Genomic DNA, 14,531 nt, shown 5'->3' on the forward strand with positions numbered 1-14,531 from the left:
CCCCAGCACTGCCAGGTCGCACTAACCCAGGTTCCTCAGCACCACATCTCCATGGCTTTTAAACCCTTCCAGCAATGGGAACACCACCTGGTCCAGGGCCTGACAACCCTCTTAGGGAAGAAATTTTTCCTAATGTTCGACCTAAAGCTCCCCTGGTGAAACCTGAGGCCATTTCCTCAATAGCCACTGCTGAGCTGTTTTAACACTCACCTTTTCTCCCTATTTCTGTAGCAGAAGCAGAGGCAGTGAGTAGAGTGTGAAGGGACCTGTCCCAGCCAGCAGCACAGCACCAGACCCCTGAACCCCAACGTGGCAACCACAGCTCCCTCACCATCCAACATGCCTTCTTCAGTGAAGTGAAAAACCCTGGATCACTTGAGACAGCAGAGCTTGTTATGAGGAATATTTACTAAGATTTAATGGTGAAGACCTGTAGGTAGGAGGGGATTACATTAGAATGAGCAAGAAAAGTCCATTAAACAATCTTTGTCTTTAAAGTTCTCAACAACAACAAACCCATTTGTCTGTTTCACCAGTGGAGCATTTTTGTGGGAGATCCCTATTTATCTGATTTATTAGAAATGCTCCATTGAGACACAAAGCATTTTTCTAATAAACCTAGAGGTTAGCACTATTGTTTTCAGTACAGCTGACCCTTGGATTTGCTGTAAAACCAGAATCATTAGAAATGCTCCATTGGTTATATTGGAGCATTTCTAATGAATCAGAGGGTCAGCTCTATTGAAATAATGTAAAATGTCTAGATTCATGGGAAAAACCCCATTGAAATGCATGGAGTGTTTCTAATAAATCCAGATTTTAGTGGAGCTCAACCCTGAATCCATTAAAACGTTATGAAAAAATAGTTACTGAGCATGCACCTTAAGTACTTTTTCCTGTGTTAATCTCTCATTTATTTTAAAATGCGTTGTAAAAATAGCAAAAGGCAGCAGCGAAAATTTGTTATTTAAAGTCTGCCGTTTCCTCTGCTTACATAGGAGCCCTGAGCCACTGTTGCCACCAGAAAGACAGTCCCTGGTACCTCCTAACGTGTGCTTGGCTCATCCTGTGCCCAGGTAGCTTCCAGGAAGGGGGACACACACGTCCAGGCTGTGAGCACCTCACACCACCCCGGGGGCACCCACAGCCCACTTTGGGCACCTACCAAACTACCAAACGGGGAGCAGTGTCGTGAGAGCTACAGCCCCTCAGGCTACAGCTGTCTGGGGGGAGCTGGTGAGAGCTTTCAGGTACCTCAGTCTTTTCTCAACGTGGAACTGCACTGCAGGAGGGATCAGGGCTTTCTCCACTTCTCCACAGCCATTTAACAGAGACAGGAGCAATGCTGGTGTCAGTTCCCTGGGGAAGCGTCCTGGGTCCCCACAGCAGGGTCTCCTTGTTCAGGGGTTGCTCTGAAGGGCAAGTCCAATCCCTTAGGCTGGATATTTAAATGCCAATTGCCTATGGCAGCTCAAGGCAGCTGATGATCATAAGCAGGAAGTTCATGGGCCTTCTTCTCCTAAAAGTATATTGTTCCTGGCTTCTCACTAAGAATGAGAGAAATGCACAGATGACAGAGGGCAGGTCAGAAGTGTTTGGCTTGTGGATCTTGTGAAAGCAGCTGAGCCTGAAGCGTCCTACCCTTTACTGAGTAACAGATGTAGAAGAGGACCTCTCTCTGTGGCATCAGGAAGGGGCATCTTAAGTAGAAGCCTTGGTACCAGATCCAGCTGTGGTGCACTCAGGGCACACGTCCCAGGGTGAATTGCTAAGTGTCTTGAAGCTTCCACAGTTCACTGGTGTAATTGCCAGCAAAGAGATTATGTTGTCTATACTTAATGAGAAATCACAGCCTGCTTTCCCCTGCAAGTCAGAAGTTTGTTCTTAATTTACGATCACAAGGCCAGCAATAGAATGAGATTTTTTTTATTACTACCAAGCTAAATTGGCTTTTTCTACCATATTTACTGTGCAACACTATTCAACGCCTGGTGGACTTGCAAGTTTACTTTAAGGCAGATTCAACAGCTGTGATCTTCTAAGAATGTATGTCCTAAAGATGAGATGGTTTCAGCTTAATGCAGATCCAGACTTGGCTCTTGCCATGCAGCTCAATTCCATAGACCTGGCAGGTGACACCTTTAACCTATTTGTCCATTCAGCATTGTCAGCTTGAAAACTTCCTGAAAACTGAGGCCTCTGGTGATAAATATTAGCTATTGATAGTAACATGCTATGGGCCAGAACAGAAACAAACAAGAAGTCCTTCTAATTTATTAGGGCGTGCATGAGTCAGTCCCTCAGTGCCCCTCTTGGATGCTCAAACCCCTCCTCAGAGCAGAGGTGAAGCTAATTTTGTCAGTTTTGCAGATGACTTTCATATGAAAGTTGCTGTGGCAAGTTTTCTTGATGATGATGAAGCTAATACCCATTTCTCTTGTTTTTCAAAGCTAGTGCTTTTTTATTGCACCTCTTCTCTTCCAGAACACTACTGCTGAAGGGCACCTGCAGCAGACATGGCACTGCATGTACCAGTCAGTACAACACTGGGGAAGAGTTTGGAGGAGGGTTGGATCAGCAAACTCTTGACAACCCCCTGCTCTCAGGTAACACATCTCAAAAGCTCTGCAAACACAAGCAAAAGGGTTCCTTGTACTTAGGGGCTCAGTGGATAGACCTCGAGCGAGTAGCATGGAGCTCAGTGCACCTGCTGTACTGAAAGAGTTGGATTGATCGTGGTGGAATTGGTTAGACCAACGTTGTGTCAGGCTGCCTTCTCCTGGTGTGGAGAGTGATGGTCTGGAGGGAGGGTAAGAAAGCACCTGCAGGTTTGGACACCACCCTCTGTAATCCATGGAGCTCTCTAGCCCAGGTCCCAGTGTCAAAGCAACTGGAAGAGGTTGTAATAAGCTTCTCTTGAGTTCAAGGGCAAGTCACATGCCACTGGAAAACAGCAAACCAGTTTTGGGCAAAGGAGAATCTCCTCTGGAACCTCTGCTGTGACATGTTCATTGTTCAGGGGTCACTGCAGTGCTGCCAACCACAGCAGCGTGCAGCAGGGCTCTGAAGTCCTCGACCTGCTTCTCAATTCTGCAGCTTAACAGCCTCCCTTAAATGTATTTCAGAATAGTTTGCTTAAAATTAACTGCAGAAAGACAATACATTCATCACACCCCCTTTACAAGGCTGCTCAAGGAACTAGGCTTGTGTGTGTCGTAGCGTTTTATAGCGAGGGGCTGGCTGTAGGTCCCTGTGCTTTCAGCAAACAACGGGTGCAGACCAGGCTCTGTTTATTTTATGAATGCATCTAGTCAGCATATCTGCAGTTTGTCAGCTTGTGGTGCTGCTCCTTTTCCTGCTTGGTACCTATACACACACACACACGTATAAAAAGTATATGAAAAGTATATTAATATAATTCTGTCTCAACAGATTTAATTCTTAAATGCTACATATACTTGTTTAATCTCTCATTTTAGAAGTAGGAAAGGTTAGATTATAACATCAGGTTAGCTCTCTTTGAAGCAGGTAATAATTAAGTTGATTCACTGTTGCAATTACTGTCAAATCCCCCTTAATTACCACGGATTTTATAGCAGCTTCATTATACGTCTGCTGTAATGCATTGTGGCCCAAAGGAGAAGTGTTGCAGGAAATTCTGCATAGCATGTATAATTCTAACCTGCAGTTAAAGCTTCTAGTGAAAGCCTCTGCACTAAATTCATCTTTTTTTGACACTTTTCCCCCTATTATTTAAAGCAGTTGAACTGGAGTAACATTACTAAAATATACACCTAACTTCATCAGGGAAAATTGATCTCTTCACAGGTACTAGGAATAAAAGTGGAGAAATGATAAAATTAGTAGAGAATTATTCTTAGGAAACTGCTCAGCAAAAATGAAGAACACTTGTGGTCTGGCATCATGGAGGGGAGAAAACTTCTGGCCCCATCCTGCAAATCCTACACCCCTGAGCAACCTTTCCTTGCTTGAGCAGTCCCACTGAATACAGCTTTGAAGGCACAAAGAATTTGCCAGGTCAGTCTGCTATACATCAATATTTTCACCCATTGTTCATTTTATGTCTTATAAATGGGATTACACAAATACAGGGCACATATACAACCAGTAGCTTTGAGGGATTTTTATTTCACCTGCATATTGAATATGTTGTTACAGTGTATTATAAAAATATTTGATGAAAATAGCAAATTGGACAATACTACCACCTGGTTTATTATCAATCGTGCAAGAATTTTTAAAGCCACTCTTCTTTGGAACTGACCTTCCAACTAACTTCTGTAACAACACGGCCTCATGAAACTGCTGCTTTATGTGTCACTGCTTGTTTCCATTGGAAAAATCTTTACAAATCAGGGTCTGTAAACTGAGCCTGCACCAGTTCCAAACAGATAACTGAATAATGTGGCCCATGGATTCTGTCGTAACGAAGGAATTTACTCCACAGAATGCATTAGATGCAGAAAGGGCTTCAGTGTCAGTGACACTATTGGCAGCTGTGTTAACAGTTAAGGAGCTGGCTTTGTACAGCAGTACAGTTATTAAATTTCTCCAGAGACCATGACTCATTAATCAAATATTCATACATCTCTGTAAATACACACTGAACAGAGAATACCCTCAGAGCTGAGCATCCCAGCACAAGTGCTCTTTCATGTAACACTGACAAAATCCTGAGAACATGCGGTCATGTTTTGCATTTCTAATGCTCTATGTACTCTCTAGTACCCTGGTTCCTAAAAACAGAACACAAATGATCTTACTGATCGCAAGTGTTACACAGTCACAATTAAAATTGCTTCACTATTGCTTCATACCATCTTTTTAAAAGTGAAGACAGTGAATCAATTCTTCTGTTCTTTGTTTACCATCAGACAAGTAACTTTTTCCCATACGGATGGAGAAACCCAAGGCCATGCTCCTATTAATACAAGAATTTGTATTAGCATGAAAACAACAAACCACTGGCTGAACTGTGAAGGCCAAAGAACTTCATATATTTGCAAAAACATGGGCTTCTTGTATTTAAGAAGTCTTGTGTCTTGTTTTCCATGCTGCTGTAACATGGCACGTCTTCTCAGCTGCTCCAGGGGAAGCACAAACGTGTCTGAGGTTTTGACCTTGGTCAGGTTGAGATCATGGTGCAGAGCTGAAGCATCTCTCTGTGATCAGCTGAAGTTCTTCTCTACAAGCCTTTGGAAAACATCAGTTTTCTGTTTGAACTCCCCATCTTAATGCATTCATATCAAGGACTTTGGTTTTGACTGTTACAAGTTCCAATTTATGCCTCTGATTCAGGCTTTCTGTGGGTTGAAAGAGACAGATGCCTTTAGATAGTGTTATTTGTAAATGGGAATTATCATTATCCCTAACTCTAGAAAAGCTGGGGACAATCTTCTTTAGCAGGGCCTGTTGCAACAGCTCAAGGGGTGATAATTTGAAAAAAAAAGGAGATATTTAGATTGGATCAAAGGAAGAAATGTTTTACAGTGAGGGTGGTGAGACAGTGGCCTAGGTTGCCAGAGAGGTGGCTGACGCCCCATCCCTAGAAACATTCCAGGTGAGGTTGCTCTAGCTGGAAAGCTGGGGACAATCTTTTTTAGCAGGGCCTGTTGCAACAGCTCAAGGGGTGATAATTTGAAAAAAAAAGGAGATATTTAGATTGGATCAAAGGAAGAAATGTTTTACAGTGAGGGTGGTGAGACAGTGGCCTAGGTTGCCAGAGAGGTGGCTGACGCCCCATCCCTAGAAACATTCCAGGTGAGGTTGCTCTAGCTGTAGAAGTCCCTGCTCAGTTCAGGGGGCTTGGAATAGATGAGCTTTAAAGGTCCCTCCCAACCCAAACTATTCTATCATTATATTGCTAAATGTATATTTTTAAAGTTCTGTACTATTGTGCTCTGCTGAACTGCAGGGAACCAAGGAATGGAATGATCTGAGGCTTCAAGTCCAACCCCGTGAAAGTGTGGCCAGCACAAATGACCTTGGTAAGAGAAGGTGGATTTAAAGATGAATCCTGGGAAGAGGTGAGCTTCAAATTACATTCCTTTATATTTTTTAGAGGTTGGGACATAGAATTCACCCTTGGAACCAGTCCCTAACTGCAGATTTTGGAGGGAAATTTGTAAACTTGCATAATGTTCTTAATAGTCTGTAAGTGACCTCTTTTAGCTCCCTTTCTAATAAATATAGATACTCCAGCTTAAGCACCTCCACAGCTCCTACCACATTCATATCAGTGACATTTACATTTTAAAATGAAAATCCTCTCCTATGTTTACTTAGGGCACTGATTGAGACAGGATGGCAATAATCTCTCACACTCCTTCCTGCTAGGATGAAATCCACACTGCCTTGTCCATGAGCCAGCACAGGCCAGTAAAGCCCCTGGGGGGATCTGCTGTGGGCCACGTGGAGAAGCACGAGGCTGTAACTACAACCCCACCTGCCGCTTGTCTACATACAGGGCCCCAGTTCTGAGCATCCTACAAGTGATTCCCCTCCCCTGTATGACCTCATCCACTGGCACAGCAAGGTGCTGGATGTGGATAAATACCCAAAACATTGGCTTTAATAATGATCCCTTGGGGCAGTGGGATTCACTGGCAGGATCGGAGTGTAGGAAGGGAGGAGATGGAAAATACATGTGACTGCTGAGCAGGGAGCCCGCAAAGCCTTGGCTTTAACACATGCCTACACACCCACTAGAGCTAGGAGAAAACAGCAAACATTTATTTGCGTATCTTCTTGCATAAATAAAACCCTGCTGATTTGCTTTGATGGCATTTACGACCACATTTATTCACAAACATTAGAGTGAGCAAGTTTTTATTTGCAAGAGCGTTCACAGAAAACAAAAGCCTCGTGAATTGTGGTGTGAGTAAATACCTGAGAGCTCTCACTCGAGAAGGGCTCCTGCAGTCATTAAGTAAAGCTCCTTTTACTAGTCACACCGTGGATTCAAACAATTACAGCTGCCTCTCAGCTGCTTACAAACAGGGAAGGGAATTGCTTATACAGCTCGGTTCATCAGAAACCATCTCACAAAGACACCACATCACAGGGTCAAAGGATGACTACTCAGGGCTCCATCCTGACTCCCTCCAACACCTCTTTACACCTTTCTGACAACGCAGGTGAGTCAGCAGCATTTTAAGCTCCCTTCACACAGTGTTTGGCCCAGGGCAATGTGCTCCATGCAGGAGGAATGCATCCATGCTCCCACAGTAATCCACAGCAGGTGGGTAAAGGACCATAAAGTCACCTGGCTTCTCCTGCCCCCTTGGAGGCTCCTGGTAGCACAAGCAGAGCTGGTGCTCCAGCCTCCCCGGATTGCCTTGGGTGAGACTGTTGCATAAGCAGAATGCAGGGTGGGCTGGATTGCAAATATGCTGTTTGGATTCATTTGTGGCATTATTGACCTTTCATAACTCATCAGTGGTTGCTTTTCATTCACAAGAGGTTGTGAATAACTCTGGAAATAAATCAGGTCTCCAGAGTGAGTCCATTATCTGACTGTAATTAGTGGCGAACAGGACATCCCTTCCCTGCCTCCCCAAATACCCCGTTGGGTCCTTCTGGCTGCACCCTGCCCAGCTGAACTGCTCCCCTGCTTCTCACTACCAGTGCTTCTGGGTTTGGAGGGGTCAGTCGAAGAAAACAACAAACACAAAAGACTTTCCTTACAGTAAAAACTTTGTAAGCCAAAGGCAAGGGCAAACCCCAAGACTGAGGCCTGCGGTTGCCCCTCTAGCCCAGCCAGGCAGTGGCAGACTCACCATGGCCACTGCAGAGCCAGGCAGGGCTCAGGGGATGGGGCATTTCTTCTTTCACATCCCCAAGCCCTATTTGCCAGCTGCATTTTTATGCCAATTGCAGATAAATGAACCTGATGTCCAAGTGCCAGTTACTGTACGTAGAGTGGCCACTTTTTTGTTGTTACTGCTTAAACTGAAGAGCATCTCACCGTGTGAAATGTCAGCCAGGTGTATTCACCACGTTTTAAAAGCACAAGGGCATGTAGCCTCCTCTGGGAGCCAGTGAACTCACCACGATCCACACTCACAGTGTCTTGGCTTGTACAGGAAGAGGGGGTGTTGTTCCAGACATGAAGTCACAGTTGGCCTTGACAATCAGCCCAGGGGATGTTTGGTGTCACCTCAACACCAGCTGCCACTACACCTGTAAGGAAATACAGAAGCTGCCTTTATGGAATTCTTACAGTTACTTACTCATGTTGTTGTCTCATCACTACACAAATGGGGAAATGTAACGGCCAAGGGAGATGTGCTTGGAGGACTCCCACCTAGCTGTTCTCACAGGAGTGGAGCTGCTTGGAGACCTTCAGTGGCAAATTAGGGTGGCCACAGTTTTACAGCTCTGATGAAGCATGGGGGACTGGCAAAAGGGAAGCCAAGTCTTTGAAGAAAGGCAGTACAAAGGAGTAGCCACAGATGGGCACTCAATTAGTAGCGGTCTTGGGTATCTTTACATTTCTAGGCCTTCTGGAAGTTGGTCTACAATTCTCCAGGCTCCATTGCTCTCTGAGGTCAGATGTCTCTATCAACATCAGTAAGTCATGATGGAACAAAACCAGCCTTCCAGCCTCATCTTTCCCGAGAGCCATACCCAGGGGTCTGCTGGCCTGTTCCCCATGGAGTTAAACCATCACACTGGGTATCTCCACCAGTCTCCAGCTCAGTCCCAGACTTGGGGTTGGTAAGTTGTCAGAAATCAGCTGCTGCCTTCCGTGGTGGCCTGCAGGGAAGGTGGAATTTAAAGGTCCTGAGTTTGGCCTGAGATGCCAGTGGTCACAGAGCCAACAGGAAAGGGTGGCTGGTGGGTTTTCCCCATGGAGGAACTGCACAGCCAGGTCACACAGGGGAGCTCCTTTACCTTACAGCACATGGGCTACCTGAGCTCCCAGTGCCAGCTACAGGTGCTGCTTGCAGAGGGACAAACACCAACAACTTTACCATCAGTTCTAAAAGCACGATGGGGTCACTGGTCAGGTAGAGGCAAGTCAAAGAGGCCCATGAGGTCTCACATTGGTTTGAAATATGAGGCCAGTAGCTTTGCTAGAAGGGGAAGGTAGAGTCCCAGCTAATTACTGAGTCCTGATGTTGTATCAGACTAATATTAGACATTATAAACACACAAAAAAATGCTCTCCTAAGGAAAAAGGAAATGGCAGAAAAGAAAAATAATGTTATTAGTTGATAAAAAGCTCAGACTTTGAGAAAAGTGACTATTTGCCACCTTCTGTGGTACATGCAGCCTGGTTCCATCAGGCAAGCAAGTAATCAGCCAGTGATTTGTTGAAGTCCTTTAAGAAAAGAGGCCACTGCTGGGTGTGTGAGTAACTAATGCTCATTTGGTTTGTGTTTGAAGGCAGCAGCAGCAACAGTGATGACACAAATTAATTGTGTGGTTTTCAGGAGATAATGCAGACGAGGTAAAGAGAATTACTACGCGATTAACACAGTTTCCAATTAGAGTCCCCTGCAGTTACCAAAAAACATTAATTTCTACTAACTTGGTAATTTAACTTGTGTCACCAATGTACACAAGTGCACCAGGGCAATGTGTGGGCTTGTCTGGGCTTAAGCCTTGCACAAAAAAACATAAAAAAAATTAACTGGAAATAGTCATTAGTTTTTAACAACTGTTTGTAGCAGGCTTCAAATAAACCACCACTGTGGTAAACTAAAGGATTTGCTAACAGATGAATAGACCAAAACCCAGCTGCCATTCCAGCACTTGAGTCTTTCTTGTCGTTAGTCAAAAAGGAGGAAAAAAAAATAAATAAATTCACTAGTTAAATAAATTCAGCAAAGGTGTTTCAACCATTAAGTTTATCAGCAAGTTGCAGAAAGATTGAGACAAATGAAACTATTTCTAAATACCCTGGAGCAGTTTAAAAGCCGTGGAGCTGTGGTGCTGAGGGACATGGGTTAGTGGGGACCTGGCAGTGCTGGGGGAACAGACCTGATGATCTTAAAGGTCTCTTCCAACCAGGACAACTCTGTTTCATCATTCCAGAGAAATTTGCTGTTGGGATAGCAGAACAACATTCTTAACACTTAGGTGCTATAGTTCTTGTTTCCATTTGAGCAGTTCTACAAGGATACCAAACCAAAGCTCTTCTGGAGAGCAGCTCATTTCTGGACACAGATAGCTTAGGTGGGTACATGCACATGTGAAGTTTTTTGACACCTGAACTTCAGTCAGTGGAGTTCTGGAAGAAGGAAAATTCATCCCTTAGCTCCCATCTCAGAGAAAGCTACTGCACTGCAGTGGGATGGAGTGGCCCATGATGTACTTATAAGTGTGCAGCAGACCAAGAGATACAAAGGCCTGGATGAGGAAAACCTGCAGACTTATCAGACCTAAGCAGTTTTGTTCTAGTCTGATGAAAAAATGCCATCACCAGGTCATGCCATTGCTGGTTTTATCACATGCATTTCTACAACATCTGTCTCTCAAAAGAGAAGTGGGTCTCTGTTGATATGACTTGAGACATATCTCAACATTACACAGTAACTTTCGTTTTAAAGAGTATGACACGATGGGAAAAAAGTCCAGTGTACAACTGTGTACTTTAGTTTCACATAACTCAGCACCACTTCCAACTTCATCACAAACATTGCAGGCTCCCGTGCATTAAAGCCTCTGAAGCTTACTCCATTTTATTATTACTGCAACAACAGAAGCTGTAAATGGAAAAGCCACTATTGACTCAACAAATGCGCTGAACACAGGTTACTCCTCACTGTGCACTTGGTAGCCTCTGGGCCAGCCTGGTTTCTAACAGCCTTGCACGGAAAGCCTTCCAGCCCTTCCAGGTGAAGGTATCACACAGAATATTATTCCCCTGCAAGAAGCTTTTCCTTGAGCACTCGCCCCTGCCCTGAAGATGTGTCCTTCCAGCAGCTCCCCTACCCCTCTCCCCCTGACCAGCACACATACACTAGGTAGCTGTAAGCGTAGAGCTCCCCTCCCTCCCTGACCCCCCTCTTCTGCTAGAGAGTAACACAGCTACAAGTTAATCTTCCCTAAATCCATCCCTGCAGGCTCCTGATCTTTTTTTCCTGTTCTTCTGTGCACTTTAGTTAATGTCTTCCTCACAGAAAGGTAAGCAGAAAGGAGAGCATCAATGAAACCAGATTATACCAATTATGTCCCCCTACTCTGTGACAGAAGCTTTTAATGATGCAGCATAGGATTGCTTTTTTTTTTAAATGTGAAAGCAAAGTACAACTCCATGTCTAATTTCCTGTCCACTGTTACCCAAAGGAACCACTCAACAGCTCTGCATTATTTTTGCTGAAGCTACATTAACTTGTGCTTCACTAAACAGGAATCTTCTATTTTCTAGCTCCCGCTGACATTTACAATTCTCCTCATCTTGACATCTAAATTCCATAAATATGTTGTTTACTCCCTCTTCTGGGCTATTAATGAAAAATATTAAGTAAGATCAAGCCAAACATCCTCACATACATGCAAGCATCTAAAAGTAATATCACACCAATTATTAGTAGGATTCAGCAGTGCAGAGGTTACTAATTTAGACAAATGATGTGTGGGGTTTTTCTTTCCTGAAAACAAGTGAACTCAATCTCATTTTGGCTTTTTAGGAATATTAACTCATCAACACGTGCAAATGCACGCTCCAGCCCTGACACACGTACATACTCCATCTAGTTTTGCCTGAAATCTGTTAGTCACTTTTTTCTCATAAAAGGAAAAAAGGTGCTTTAATGAATACACGTGATGCTTATTATTTGGGTCGGCACCATTTGTGCCTTCTGTGCCTGAACAGCACTTAGAATAGGTTAACATTTGGTTTACAACACAACAATAAAATTTGCCTTTATTGCAAATAAACAGAGTATTCACACCTTACAATATTGTTTTAGATGCAGGGTTATATTCACTTGCAGAGGATCTAATATTAATATAAGAAGCACATGCATTTAATTTTTTCACACCTTTTTTATTTTCCAAGCAGTGTTAATACGTATTTTAAATATGCATTTACTTTGTTAAAACAGGAAACTATGTACATTTGTTTGCAAATGAGAACACACACCATCAAGTAATCATTTGTACAGTAATAACATGTATCAAAAAAAAAAAAAAGGAAACAAAAAAATCACAGCCCAGAATTTTTAACATCCACTCCCCCAATTTGCTTTGATTTAAAAGCTGCACTAACAGGAGAGAAGCCTCAACATTATAGTAGTTGAAACAAGAAACAAACACCACTCTCTTCTAATAATTGTCTTTAGCTGCTTTGATTGGTTGCAGTTAATATTAATAGTATAACCTTTAAAAATTGTGGGGAAAGGTAATACTTTATCTTCGCTCCTCATATTAAGGCTCCAAAGCAAGCTTAATGAGAAACCATTATAAAATCATACTGCTAAATAGTATCTTAACTCACAATTCAGCCTATATAATTATAGCAGTATTGCAACTGACAATTACTCCTGATACATCAAACTTACCTTTCCTCCCCTGTGCTGCTCGGGATGTGTGTCACCACTACAGCAAGAACTCTTATTTGGGCTTGCCCAGCGAGACAGGCCGGAGTTCTGCCTCTGCCACACGAGTACAGAACTCAGATTTTCCTTACAAACAGAAACAACGTGGGTCTCCAAACCCACGGATCTGCCTCCATGACACAAACCCCACACCTATCTGGTGGCCTCTGCTAGGATTTGTCCTGGAGTGACATGACATTGGGGTCACAAGTTTGGCTTAAGGGACTGGGCGAGCTTTTTTAGGGGGCAAGGCCAGAACGCAGACACAGCTCAGCATACCTGGCTCTGAGGAGTGCCTTCCACCTTCATCAGCACAACGTGACGTTAACCCAACAAAAATAATTAGTAACTACATTCATAAATGACACGTTAAAGACTATCAACATATAAAACATGACCATTTTTACGAAAATAGACCAATTCCAGCACAAGCTTGCCTTTTGGGGGAAGGAGGACACGTACATTTTTTATTTTTTAAAAGCAAGTGTTCTCCTGGACAGCTGCCACTAGTTTCGTGTAAAACGTCCTTACAGCAAGACAAACTCCTCTGTACTAAATCTTTTTAATCTTTTCTTTTCATCCTCAGAGAGAAGGTTGCGTTCTTCATGGAGTGGACTGGATGCAAAGTCATAGTCTCTGGAATGGCCCTTTACAAAAGTAAACAAGGGATATTTCTCCTTAGATGAAGATTTCAGCATCTATAATGCAAAACAAATACCAGATAAAACATTAATTGGAAATTAAGAAATACAGTAAGTAGTGATACATATCTCAGGATAGCTGCAAAGTAAAAAAAGGCATTTTTCATTTTTATTAGCATCCTATTAAAAGAATTGCACAAGCCAAACGTCCCCTCCTCCCATTAAACAAACATTTACTGCCATTTCTTCTTCACAGAGCTGCTAATTTCACGCCTAACGCTGCATCTTGTTCCACACAGATCTCACCTCTACCTGCTGTTTTGAGTCAGTGCAGCTGGAGCTGTAGTAAAAAACCTACAAGCCAGTGAACAGCCATAGCACCCTCCTCAAGCACAGGTACGTACTCTGCAGCAGCTCAGCATCTCGGGGAGGTATTTCTATTGTAGTCAGCATGTACAATAGCCACAGCTTTCATTAACAGGTTAAACACAGACACTGATGGAAATAAGCCAGTTGAAAGCACATGGTTAAAACCAGAGTGATGACAGTATGAGTCTGTGGAAAACAGGGTGCCAAAAATCTACATTTATACATAAGAAAACTGAGCCTGCGGAAAGCGGGTGCTGGAGAATGACAAATACCATACTAGAATAGCAGAACATCTTTAATAGCAGATAAGTCTGCCAAATGCTAAGACATTTCAGCTTTTCAGGCTGTTCTGGACACTTAATTGTTCACAGATTTATTATTTTTAATTTTTTTTCCCCCTTTTCCTAATTTCTTACCTGCTTTGAAAAGAACGGCACAGTAATGCAGTGGCATGCAGAACTACAGTAGCTTAGAGGTGTACACAGTGTGGACCTAAAAATCACTCATTATCTAAAATATAAGTTCCATGAGAACAATTAATTTAAAACAGCAAAAAAGGCTACTTTAAACAGTAAGAAGTATTTTTAAAAAATACAATAAAGGGCTGAGAGGGGTGTTTAAAAAAATTTTAAAATCACACTTGCAGCAAAATCCTTACTTTTAATGTGGTCTGAAATTGTCTACTGTACTCTTGCCTATTTTAATTGCATTTGGCTATTGTAATGTGAAACCTGGGTAAAAGAACAAGGTGTAGGAGAGATGCACACAGCAATAAGCAAAAGAAGAGTTAACAAATGAGCTTCAGAAAGAAAAAAAAAACCCAACAACTTGTAAGCCATATAAATGCTTCGTTCCTTCAGAAGAGCATGTAACTGGATGCAAAGCCTTTCATCTGCAGGGGCTGACCACAAGCTGGCTTGGTAGGAGCAGGGATGGATGGGCCCGCGAAGGG

At 43.1% G+C, this 14,531-nt stretch overlaps 1 protein-coding gene across 2 annotated transcripts in view; it reads right to left on the minus strand.

Moving 5' to 3' along the window:
* Positions 1 to 12,870: 12,870 nt before the first annotated feature.
* Positions 12,871 to 14,531, minus strand: part of ATG4C (autophagy related 4C, cysteine peptidase) — a 22,211-nt gene continuing 20,550 nt past the window's right edge. For both annotated transcript variants that reach the window (XM_008942905.1, XM_008942906.1), the window contains exon 10: positions 12,871 to 13,267. In XM_008942905.1, coding sequence (XP_008941153.1) covers positions 13,097 to 13,267 — 171 coding nt within the window. In that variant the 3' untranslated portion in view covers positions 12,871 to 13,096. The remainder of the gene's footprint in view (positions 13,268 to 14,531) is intronic.

Source organism: Merops nubicus, unplaced genomic scaffold (assembly GCF_000691845.1).
Source record: "Merops nubicus isolate BGI_N331 unplaced genomic scaffold, ASM69184v1 scaffold1576, whole genome shotgun sequence".
NCBI classification, from domain to species: domain Eukaryota; kingdom Metazoa; phylum Chordata; class Aves; order Coraciiformes; family Meropidae; genus Merops; species Merops nubicus.